The sequence below is a fragment of the Sitophilus oryzae genome, unplaced genomic scaffold, assembly GCF_002938485.1.
Source record: "Sitophilus oryzae breed Bouriz unplaced genomic scaffold, Soryzae_2.0 scaffold_1819_pilon_pilon, whole genome shotgun sequence".
Taxonomy (NCBI): Eukaryota; Metazoa; Arthropoda; class Insecta; order Coleoptera; family Curculionidae; genus Sitophilus; species Sitophilus oryzae.
This window is the reverse complement of record NW_022146523.1, coordinates 94,955-108,490: the sequence shown is the minus strand read 5'-3', so window position 1 is coordinate 108,490 and position 13,536 is coordinate 94,955. Positions and strand designations below refer to the sequence as shown.

General features: G+C 32.4%; 1 protein-coding gene across 1 annotated transcript; it reads left to right on the top strand.

The window, feature by feature from the left end:
- Positions 1 to 1,593: 1,593 nt before the first annotated feature.
- Positions 1,594 to 12,872, top strand: LOC115883172 (heparan sulfate 2-O-sulfotransferase pipe). The gene is made up of 4 exons (XM_030901477.1): positions 1,594 to 1,871; positions 2,418 to 2,572; positions 9,884 to 10,165; positions 12,279 to 12,872. The coding sequence occupies exons 1-4, from the start codon at positions 1,594 to 1,596 to the stop codon at positions 12,446 to 12,448; spliced, it is 885 nt and encodes a 294-aa protein (XP_030757337.1). The 3' UTR covers positions 12,449 to 12,872.
- Positions 12,873 to 13,536: the final 664 nt, after the last annotated feature.

The window sequence follows — 13,536 nt, the reverse complement described above, 5'->3', positions numbered from 1 at the left end:
TAGTACTATTAGATACTAAAAGCTATTCTTTTATTTAAATGACTTTATTTGCGTGTTTGAATTTTTAAATACCTAATTAAGAAATTCTATTGATGAAATAAAACACAAAGGAAAGCCCATTCTACACATAAATATATATCTGTCAGATTTGCCTGTCAACTAAAACAGAAGACCGTCTAGAGAACTGACGGCAGTTCTGTAGGCGACCTTTGGTCTTAGCTTCCTCTACACATATTAAACACTAGTGTATACACTGGAAGTTTTACCTGCGATTCTATCAATTATAGCATTGTGTTTAGTGAAGAAAAAACATGATATTTTACTACAAAATTGTTTTATGGTTTAAATTTCATTTGTAAAGACGTAAACTCATTGTGAAAGTAATATCTTAGGTAGAAATTTGTAAAGTTACATTATTTTTATAAATTTACATAATATAATATTCTTTTAGTGTAGGAAAACCGACAGTTATGTTGCAAATATAAATTATCTCGGCAGATCTGTAGGTTAGATATTAGATAATTATTAAATATATCTAAAAAATTGTAAAATTACATTAATTTTGTGAATTTACATACCGGGTGCGTCTCAAAAGTGACTCACCCCTATAACGTTTTTATGTTTTCAGATAAAAAAGAAAAACTAGATTTGGTATGTTAGTATATGACATAAATTAGTATTGATTGACGTATTTAATTTTTTTGGTCACTTTCTGTTTCACCGGAAATTACTACAACTTTTGATTTTTAAATGGCACCCTCGGTATATTTTTACTTTATTCAATAGAAAATGATACTCTGAAAAGAATGACATATCACATGGCAACTTTTGGCATTTTCAAAAAACATTAATTTTTAATCAAGAAGCCTTGGAAAAATAGATTTGATCATCTAATCAGAGGCGCAACTAAACATATATGTACTTTTATGTGTATATGGGTGAGCCACTTTGAGACGCACCCTGTATATTTTCTTTGGTGTAGGCAAATGTTGTTTTTAGGCAATTTATGTTGTAAAACTGATTGATCTCGTTAGTTCTCTAGACGATCTTCAGTCTTAATTCAGTTCGGAGTAAAAAGCAAAACGGTGCTTTTTTGTCTATACATTGTTATATTACAGTTGAAGGTTAAAAGTTTTGGTGTTATAACAGCAAAATAAAACACTAATTCACCACAATACACGAAAACATTTTCCTTTTTACTGAACGCACGTTTCGTTAATCTTGTTAGCATCATCAGCATATGATTCAAACTACTTTTTAGTTTTACTAGAAATAGTTTTAATCATCTTATTAAAACTATACCTATTTATTTTTCAGCATCCAGTGCAAAAATATAGTGGCTTAGTGTATTGTGGTGAATTAGTATTTTATTTTGCTACATCGGTTTACTTGAACGTTTTGACTCAACAAGTACGTGACAGGAAAAACATTATATACAACATTGACACAAAATATTTTAGAACATAATAAATATTTTAATGGAGAGAAAAAACATTAGTGAATGAATATAATATAGATAAATTTATTACACAGGCATTTGTAGTACAAAAATAATTATATTTTTATAATATCTCTAATATATTTTTTTACTAGATGTCAACTTTAGCGCCTTACCAACTAAACAACACCAGAAAAGCTCAACAAGACATAGTGTTCTTTAACAGAGTACCGAAGGTAGGATCTCAAACCTTAATGGAGCTTTTAAGAAGACTGAGCATTAGAAACGAGTTTGGATTTCATCAAGACCGAGTTCAAAGGGTGGAAACCATCAGATTAGCTCCAGAAGATCAAGCAGTGCTCTCTGGTCTAGTATCCAGCTATGAACCTCCTTCGGTTTATATAAAACACGTTTGTTTCACTAATGTGTCATCGTAAGTAATATATTCATTATTCGTAAATAGGCTCAGTAAAGACACCCTAGGTCCTCATGTCCGATTACTATGCATAAATACTCCCTCCATAATATTTTTATTCAAAAATACTAGTAATCTTTTACCTCTTACCCATAGTAATGACATCAAACCATAAGATTTCTTGATCATTTCTCATAAGTTTTGTGTTACCAAAATAAATACTTTGTTAAAATGCTGGAATTGGTTCAAATTTCGGAAAATCTGAAGAAAAATTAATTTTAATGTATAATTTAAATGCAGTTCAAAATATTTCGAACCGGATTTTAAAATTTATTTTAGTAGAAATCAACAACATAATATTTTTAACAAAATTCTTTGCTAGGTAGATAACAGAATTTCCCAATATTTTCAATTTCTTTATGAACGTTATTAATCCTTATCTTTCTTGCTAAAATAATTAAATTTATTATCTACACTTGAACGCACTCTCTAAAAAACAATCAATAAATTGAAATAAACCAACCACAAAGACATAAACAAAACTGATTAAATTCTCTGTTGTAGATTTGGTCTGCCCGAACCGATTTATATTAATTTAGTACGTGATCCTGTGGAACGAGTAATTTCCTGGTACTATTATGTTCGAGCGCCTTGGTACTACGTTGAAAGGAAAATTGCATTTCCGGACATTCCATTACCAGATCCCAAATGGCTTAAAAGGTAATTTGACTTAGTAATGAAATATCTGTTAACTATTACTTTTATTATTGTTTTCTTTTTCTCTCGAATTGTCGGATAAATGTAAAGCTAGGTTATTAATTATTATAAAGCTAGGTTATTATTTATTATTAAATTAATAAAAAACTTGACTTAACTTAAACTGACATTTCACAAAATTGAAAATATTTCAAAAACATAAGGTTTAAGTATAATAAACCTTAATCAAATTTACCTTTATTTTAATCGTAGAAACTTAAAATGTAATAATATACAGGGTGTTCCATTTAAAAAAATACAACTTTGATATTTTTTACTTATTTGGGACACTCTGTATCTTGTAAAATTATTTTTAAATTGTACCTCTAATAGTCCTTCATCGAACCCAAAACTTACAATTTGTAAAAATCTCATCGTTTAGCTACAATACTCCGTGTCGTATGTGGTGAACAACCCTGTATAGCTGGATTGTATATGCACATGTAATCCGTGTACTTGCAGCTTGCGATTGGAATGATCAATTTCGGATTGGAACTGATTTCATGAACTACAAAAATGGCATTAACCTGCAAAATTTTTAGACAATAAATTTTAAAAACAGAATTTTGATTTTTTTATAAAATCTTCTAATTTGCTGCTCCTGCGTTACAACAATGATTTGATAACTCAAGATGGGTCTTAATTGGGTGTTGTCGCGTGAAAATGTATTTTCCAAGGTGGTATTGAACTTACTTACTTACTGCCATTACTCGCTGACAGGTATCTGACACGCATCAGAAGATGGTTACGCAAGGCATTTTATTTTCTGTGACTGAAAAGCCCGATACGTGATATTATCTCTCTTCTGCACTCCGGACATTCAAAAATTGTTGACTGAGTTTACTATTCTTCTACATTGCGTTCTATTGTGCGCTGCTTTCTCCCACTGATTCTGCATGTTTATCCCCTTTAAGTTTTCATGGAAAATATCCTTGTGTCTTTTGAGTTGTCCACCAGGTTTCCTCTTACCCTCTACAAGCTCACCGTAAAGAAAAGATTTCGGTAGGCGGTTTTCTTGCACGCTGCATACGTAGCCAGCCCATCTTAAGCGGGATTTAGTAATCATGAATTCAGCGCTCTCGCAGCTAGCTTTTTCAAGGACTGATACGTTTGAGACATGATGATACCATTTGATTCTTAATAGTTGTTTAAGGTGTCTCTGTTGCAATTTCTTCTCTGTAAAGCACCCAAGTTTCGCTTCTATATAACATGGTGTTTTTCATTTAATCTAAAGAAATACTTAATAAAGTGCTCTTCGTCACAAAATTGTCGCGCTTCCATTGTCCGGTGTGGTGATCATCAACGAAGACAAAATTTGTTCCAATAATATTCCTTCGAAATGTAAACTTCTTCTCTAGAATTCTCGTTGAGTTACCTAAAAAATAAGTACATTTTACTCCGAATAGAACATGCTATTTTTGAAATGAAACTTCTTTACGCGCGCTGGGAGTAAAAATTCAAGGCCGTGACACACAAGCGCGAGACGAAAAGTGGTAAGGACAGGCTACGGCTTAGAAATACGTAAATATTGATATTTTAATACAAATTTTGTGAAAGTTAATAAAATAATTTATTAATTAGATACTATAGACATAATTACAATACAATACAGACAGACCGACGATTATTTTAATACAAATTTTGTGAAAGCGAATCAAATTATTATTTAATTTATAATTTAACATTTTTTCAAACATGTCCTTCAAATCCCTCAATTTAATAGCTGTTAGAAAGAAGTTTCACTTCAAATATGCGCACATAGTACAAACACAATTTTCTTTTGGAAGTTACGTAAAAAACTGTTTATTTGTTATTTCAATTAAAATATTTTTAAGACCCGGCGCGGCGCCCATAGAAGTGGCGTAGGTATGGCGGTGGCGTGGTTCAGATGCGTGGCGATGGCAATGCCAGTGGAAATAAATTAGGAAACGCCCACCAAGATCACGCGGCAGAGGCGCAGGTCGGGCATACCGGCATACCATATTGGACCATTAGTGGCGCATTGAAAGCGGCGTGGCGGTGGCAATATGCAATAGGTACCTATACCGCGGCCTCCTCATAAGAGCAATGAGAGAATTTATGTATTGAAGGAGGACAGAAAATCGAGTCGAATGGTTTCAAGACATAGGTTCATCCTTGTTTAGTCAAACCTCCTACCACACAAGGATAGGGAATGTAGGGAATGCATTGAAATTCTATAGCCATCTTTTAACATCGGGACAGGAATTTAAGCGGTGCCCTCCGTATAGGTAATTTAAACGTATTTGAGTATAGGCATAAGGAACTCTGTCGAATTAATTGAATCCAAACCATGTTTTTACGACTATAATCGACCAGATTGCAACAACAGAAATTTCCTCAAGATGCAGCCTGGAACGAAATTTCTAAGGAGGGATGCACCCAATACTGTCTTCTTTACATATTATTTAAGTACACTAATGCAAGTACCAAACAGCTTATGCCAGATCGTGTTCTATTTTTTGCCACCTCAGTATCCGTTAAAACACCAGATCGCGACAACACCCCAACCATACCGCTGCCACACCATAAGTCTCTGCCAGTTCTGTTGGCGCTGGGCCCAAACACGTTGTTTTTATTTTTATTATTATTAGCATAATATTAAGTAAATATAGTCTGCACGACGATTCAGGGAGGATTTCGACAGACAATTACAGAAAAAAGGCAGAAGACTCGACCTATCATTGTTCCGTCAATAACAACTAATGGTATTCAAGCACCTATAATTAATTACTCCAACCCAAATTATTACACCTTGAAATGGGACGCAGGGCTGAGCTGTAGCTAATCTAGCTTGTTGTTCTGGAGCCCTCTAGACAAGGATTCGTCGGGAATCCGCTACTAGGCCTATTCGCGTTTCATCTGAAAACATGACATTTTCCCCGTTTTGATTTTGTTCGACCTTTTCGTGTGCCCATTGTAACCGTGTACGTTTTTACTGTGCTCGCAAAGGTCTCCGACAATGTAAATTAACAGAATTTAATCGGCATGATACTTCTTCTTCTTAGGTCGCCGTCTCCCTTCGGAGGTTGGCGATCCAACTGGGAATGATAGTGCGTGAAACCGCACCTCTAAAAATTTCAGTCGATGTTCTTCCGAACAAACGACGCAGGTCCTTAAGCCAGGAGTTTTGCCTTCTTCTCACTGATCTCCTGTCCTCAATTTTGCCTTCAATTGCCAGTCTGAGCACCTCGTATCGTTCACCCCTCATGATGTGACCGACTTACTGTAACTTCCTTTGCTTCACTCACATAGGAGTTCTTTATCTTTGCCCATCCGCTTGAGCACCTCCTATTTGTCACTCTATCGATACAAGAACATCTCAAAAGCATTAATGCAGTTTTTCAATGTCTGATTGAGTCCAAGTCTCAGAACCGTACAGAAATACAGGAAAGAGGTAGCAATATACGTATGCGCAGTTCGAGGCTTAGATCTCGGCTGGAGAAGAGAGCTTTCATGGAAGCAAAGGTACGTCTGGTCTGTTAGGTTAGGTTAGTTAATCTGTTCGCTGTTCGATCTTCGCCAAAATACTAGTGGTGACGACAGTTCGACGTGATACAGTTTGTCTTAATACAATAACTCCCTCAAGCCGGGTTGTACGTTAATGGGCTCCTCCTAGGAATTATTGATAGCTGACGACCTTGTGCTGCAATAAGCTTTTTTCGAACTCTTTCTGCTTGGTCCTTAACATCATTGGTTCCGCGAAACATTTTATTAAGTCTTGAAGTCTGACTTAATTAACTCCTACAATTTCTGCTACTTTGTTTTGTGATAGACCTTGTTGTTACAAACTTACTATTCGGCTTCTGTTAAAGTAGGAAATAACATTTCTTGGCATTTTATATGATAATATCGTGATCAGTATGCAGAAGAGCTAAAATACTACTAATCCGTACGGTTGGAATTTACAAATTCTCATAAAATATAAATAAACATTCCTTATCTTACTTTAATTTTGATAAAGTTTGTGCATACCATGTCAACAATACCTGCATACTGAATATTTACTTCTAAAAATAAAAAGATTCGATGCTCTATTATAATCAATATACAGAGTGGTCCGAACTGTATTCCGGAAACTCCCGCAGCATTATTCTGCAGATAAAAATAAGTAAATATATGTCCTAAAATGATTAGTTTCGGAGATACAGGGTGTAGAAGTTTCTTTTTTATTTCGATTATTTTCCAAATAATTTCTGAAGTGACGTTAATATTTGGATGAAAATTGGTGTCTGGGATTTTTCTGACATAAGAAATTTGATTTTGATGTCAATGTGACCCCTACATATCTTTTAACTAGTTTGAAGAGTAATAACTTTTCTTCCGTACCTGTATAAAACTACCGAGTAAAAAAATATACATTTACGGCGTTTTTAACGTAGAAAGGTCTCTTGGTAAAAATTGCTACGAGTAATGGTTCTCGAGATTGTGGAACGAGTAATGGTTCTCGAGATGGAATCGAAATTATCAATACTTGTCATCATTGACATGAATTAAACATATGATGACTAAATAGTTATTAGACTGATCTCATAAATTTGACATAATTTTGTGTCAAAAGTTCAGAAACTGTTTTATCATCATTTTTTCGCAGAAAAATTTATGATTAATTTAAAAAAATAGAAATTTCCTTAATTTATTATTTCAGTCAAATAACTAATCTACTCAACGTGTTTATTTTTTGTTAATAATAACATGTATTGTAAATATCTTGAGAACGGTTGCTCGTAGCGATTTTTACCAAAAGACATTTTTTACGTAAAAAATTAAGTAAATGTATATTTTTTTCACTCAGTAGTTTTATACAGGTACGGACGAAAAGTTATTACTCTTCAAAACAGTTAAAACACATGTAGGTGGCGCCCCCTACAAATAGGAGTCATATTGACATCAAAATCAAATTTCTCATGTCAAAAAAACTTCCGGACCAATTACCAATTTTCATCCAAATATTGACCTTATTTCAGAGATTATTTGGAAAAAATCGAATTAAAAATGAAATTTCTACACCCTGTATCTCCGAAATTAAGCAATTTAGGACATATATTTATACGGACTTTTTTTCTTATTTTTATCTGCTGAATGTGCTGCCGAAGTTACCGGAATACAGTTCCGACCACCCTGTTATAATCCATCAAGAAGATTGCAAGCCGTCAAATCATTACCTATTCGAACAGTTATAAACTTAGACTATAAACCACAATTGCCTAATATTAAATAAACGAATATTACTACTGCTTGATAGTTAAATTTCTCTTCTGTAACATCATTAATTGTTCGTAAAAAATCACGCGGACGTTCTACAACTCTTAAACTATTTCTTTCATGGTTTTACTTTTACTTTTACTAATAATTCGGGGTGGTTAATTTCGTCTTATATTGAAGATCGTGATGCAACTCACACCTTGCCTCTCACTTTCCATTTATATGATTTCTTCAAATCATAAATGATGATTTTGAGATCTGTAAAGATATTTAGGAAGTAAATAGTAACAGTTTCATCTTCTCGACGCGACGTTTCATAAATAATTCTTACTTAAGTGGTTTCATGCAAAGTATTTAATTGATAGTAATATTCTATTTCATTATAAAAAAGAAGATTTGTATTGGACGTGTATGTTCTAGAAATATGAATAGATTAAGCAATAAAAATGATACTTTAGTTATCTAACAGTCTAACCACACACCTTCATATTGATACAAAGTGAGCGTATATTTTCTTGGTAATAGTTACACAGAAGCAAAGATCCTATAATTTCCTTTGAAATCCTATAATTTCCTTTGATAAAAGTTTGCAAATACTTGGCCCGGACATATTCAACTTCTACTCATTTTCTCTGGACACTATAGTGTTATATCATATTTAGCCTTAAACTTTAACAATGCTTAGATAAGGTGCATTACATCGCCGAATATATCATAGATAGTTCCTCCTAAATTAGATTTTTATATTAAATAAGCTCCATTTTGCTTGAGACCGCGAAGCCTTGTGAAGATTGATACCTACGTCTATGTCTTCTTGCAAGCCTTTAGAATGTGGTGTCCCTCAGGGTTCTGTACTAAGCCCTATTTTGTTTCTGTTTTATTCTTTTCTTGTTTCTGTGCTTATCAACTACATTGCAAATCTAAACATTAACGGTAAAATCTGCCTCTTTGCGGATGATACTAGTTTCACTTGGAGCGGTCCAGATGTTTCGGCACTATAGAATACTATATCCAGTGACCTACACACCATTAAATCTTAGTGCAATTCTAATCTCCTATTCCTCAACCTATTAAAAACTAAGTTTACTACTTTTACTAAGTTTTGTCATATAAAAGTACTATACAACCTTTTGTACTTAATAACACCACTATTGACGTCGTGGACTCTGTGAAATTTTTAGGACTTATTGTAGACAACTCGTTAAAATGGAACTTGCACATCGAAACTTTATCAAAGAAACTAAGCGCTACCTGTTTTGTGCTAAGATCAGTTTCTAAGGAAATTAACTTATCAACCTCTAGAATAGTCTATTATGCCTTTTTTGAGTCGCATCTTCATTATGCCCTTCCATTCTGAGGTACTTCCTGCGCGACAAAATTTGATCGTATTTTCAAACTTCAAAAGAGCAGTTCGATATTTATTGGGACTGAACAGTAGAACTCACTGCCGGAATTTCTTTAAAAATTTCAAAATACTGACTCTTCCTTCTTTATTCATTTTTGAATCCGCTTGCTTAATCCGCAAGCACATATCTGCTATGCCCAAAAGACTTCCTCACAACTATCCACTTAGGAATGCGGAGCACGATCTTTATCTGCCAACCCCGAGCTCAGAACTAGTTAAAGGCTCAATACTGTGCAATGTCAATAAAATGTACAATCATCTGCCTTTGGATATCAAGTCGCTTTCATTCTTTCCTGAATTTCACAAAGCTCTGAAATCATACTTACTGGAGAGAGCCCTATATGCAGTAAACGACTTTTTTGTTGATATTTAATCTTGAACAATTTTGAATTTTTAAATTTTGATCATCTCGCACACTGGTTAAAAATCTAATATTTAATATTTTATAATAACTCTTAAATGATTATAACTTTTTTTGTGTTCTGCTATGTCCATGTATGTTCTATTTGTAATTTTAATGACCTATTTTTTTTTGAATTGTATGATGATTGGTTAGATCTCTTATTATTTGTAAATGCTTTGTCGATGAAGCTATTTTGGCTTTTTGTACAATAAAGCGTTATTTATTTATTATCTTGTTTTTTTTAGGATTTTGAACACTGTGTGTTATCTGGAGACAGAGAATGTCGTTACATCCGAGGCGAAATCAGAGAAGGCATAGGCGACCACAGAAGACAATCCATGTTCTTCTGTGGACATCACATGGACTGTCTACCTTTCAACACTGAAGGGGCTTTGGAAAGAGCCAAAAGAGCCGTAGAAGAAAACTATGCTGTCGTTGGTGTTTTGGAAGAGATGAACACTACATTAACTGTCTTGGAAAATTATATTCCTCGATTTTTTGAGGGAGCGTCAGATGTATATTGGAGTAAGTTGTTTTCTTTCAAACATTCAATATTTTCTTTTATATTATCATGCGAGTGAACAAAGATGTAGATGTAGATGTATAGATTGTATGGGAGGAGGGAAGTTAATCACCGCCACCTAGCTTCAATCTACTGAGGTGTTCATTGAGTAGACAGTGTCCTGCTAAAAACCCCGTGGAATTCTGAAGATTGTTCTTACTTAAATCAAGATTTTTTTTATTTTTCTTGGTCGTAAGCCCGAAACTTCTTCAACTGGGGACTTCTTTAAAGAGACCGTTGTTCGTTCCAGGTTACGGATACATTATACATTAAACTATTCAAGGTTCTTGAGTTTCGCTTTAAGTTATTTTCTGCTTGGGAAGCAGAACGGTTCTGATCCAGTTAGTGGAGTGGAACTCGCTTCTTTTCTAGCTTTATCGTTTGCATTTTCAGTACCTTCTATTTGCTTAAATATGTTACTCTATATTCCAGTATAGTTGCCTACATAGAAAATATCATTTTTGAAATGGGCAAAATCTTACGATTCTTCTGACAACTTCCAATATTTTTGTTTAATATAGAAGAAACTGTTGAAGGACGAACCACTGCATTAAAATCAGTAACAATATGACTAGCTTTGCATGTTATTCTGATTAATCTAATAAAATACTTAAGAAGGTGGGTCGGCATCCAGAGTAGAAGGACTTTATTTTGTTTGCCTAATTTGTTCAGCTTCTCTAGGCATTTTTTACCAACTTCGAATTAATAGTTATTGAGTTTATCGCTTTTAAGCTAGTCTTGACTATTGGATAAGATGTCTATTTATTGTTTCCGATAGTTCCTATTAAAGAAAAGTTGTACGCATTTTTCGATAGCGTAGATTTCTGCTAGGAGGCAGATGTCCATTGGTTCGGAGTATTTAGTTTTTGGCCAAAATACTCCTAGCCCTCTTCTTGCTTTGGTTTTGGAAGCATCAGTATACTATGTTATGGTATGGTCTTTTAACTGCTGAGCAAACGTTTCTCCCTTTCCATTCTTTTTATTGCTCAATACTACATTGAGGTGTTTCTCAAAGTTGTCCATTCATTGTATGTCATCTACTGGGAGTTGGAGAAGTGGAATTTTTCTTTTGAGGATATTTCATAGGGTATGCCGGAGATAATCTTACTGTATTTTTATAATTATTGATTTAGACAAAATTTGACTTTGGCGGTAAATTTATATTTTAAATAAAGTTGATTGTAAATAACGAAAAAGTAGTTTTTGGTCTAATTTTATTTGGGAAACTCGTTTTTTTAATTGTTCATGTAAAAATATATCAATTTTCAAACACTAAATTTTTTTCTGAATTTGTCAAAGGTACATATTTTTTTCTCTATTGCCAAAAGTGCATATTTTCTCGATTATTTTGTTTTTTGACTCATCTCGATAGCTTTATTTTAAAAACTAAACGTTCTCTTAGCTTTATTTTTATTAGAGATATTCGCTTTTGAAGAAGACAGTAACGATTAATAACAATTTATTAGCATCAGAAATATGTCTTTGTTTTTGGTCCAAGTCAACACACCTATGAAATAGTGTTTATTGTTTTTCTAATGTAACTGTCATTGAAAAGTCATATTATTATGGTTTGTGTTGACAGTTACCCTAGCAGATATGGTTGTAAGTCCAGAAGTTGTATTCACTATTGTTGTTTTTATTTAAAAAAATAGAGATCAACTTCTGAACTTAAACTTTTCATAAACAAATATCTTTAATAAAAATGTAATAAAAATACAGCTATTGAGATGAATTAGAAGGCAAAATATCGAAAAGATTCACCTTGATATGATTAAGCGGTTTTTAAATTCCTTACTTTGTTAAACCATTCCAAGGATGTTTCAAAGCTTCGCCAAAATAACATTTTCTTTTCCTTCGTATAGAAAGATGAGGATTTTCATTTTTAATTTAACAAATAGCTAAAAAGAGAAATAACTGAGTTACACATTCCTTAAAAAAACATCGATATCGGCAAACTATATTATATTGAACAAATTGAATTAAACTTTAAAATCCATTTATATATATATATATATATATATATATATATATATATATATATATATATATATACTCACTTATTCTATTTTTTTACAGATGAAATAAGCAGATACAACCCTATCAACAAGAATAACTTCAAGCCGCCTGTAAGTGAAGAAGTGAAAGAAATTGTAAGGAGGAACTTCACCAAAGAAATAGACTTTTACGAATTCTGCAAACAGAGACTCCATAAACAGTATCTGGCACTAAAATTAGATAAATCATAGTCAACTTGTATTTCGAATCGTTTATTTATACTGATAGATTTTTGTGTTTGTTGCTGTTTTGTTTGTCAGTAGATATTGTTGTTTGTAGATTTATGTTACTCTATATATTTGCAAAATTCCATATCAGTATTGTATTTACTGTTTTTCTGGTAAAACATGCTTTTATTTATTGTAAATTATGCTTGACTGAAAAATTGTCTCTATTAATATGTTTGTAAATATTACATTTGAACTAGTATTTAATGTATTACAAAGGAGGGGGGGGGGTTATTCTTCTTGAAATTAAAATTTCTATAAAACGTACCAAATTAGGGAACTTGTCAAGGTTTTTAAAATATGGACAAAATCTTGTTCTAGATATAATTCTATATAATAATTTCTTGTCAATATTTTATGTCAACCATTTCATGAATAAATTATAGTTGTCTCTCCGTTGCATAAAATCATTAAATATATTTTTATTAGATAAAGGTGCCTCAAGAATATTATAACGAATATTTATGTGTTTATAGTATCATATGGTTTAGTGTTATTTTTGATTTATATTTAAAAGTGTTGTTATAAAATCATTTTCTATTTAATTTTAATTTTTCGTCTCATTAGAATTATTGTAATAACACTTAAAATATTGTGATTTTATTTTGGTAAACTGTAAATATATGTTTAAATATAGTATAGTTAATAATAGGATTTGTATGCTTGTTTTATAAATCAATTCAAAATAAATGTATTTCAATTAAAAATACTTTTTATTTACAAAAGAACTTCAAAAAACGAACTATGTGATTGACTTTTTTTACCTAAAAGTTATTTATATGTGAGTGTTTATGCTATTTACCTATAGTACTTTTAGCCCCCGACTAATTCTAAAATAAAAAATTCTACGCAATAAACATTTTTTTCTAAATACTGTTAACAATAAAAAAAATTAGTGTAAACAATCCCTATTAGTATGGCACACTTCTCTTAATGCCATTAAGCATAGAACCGTTGTTTGAAAGAATTGAGAAGATATACGCAACAAAATAAAAACACTAAATCACCACAATATACTAAAACACTTTTACTTTCATATTGACGCCCGTTTT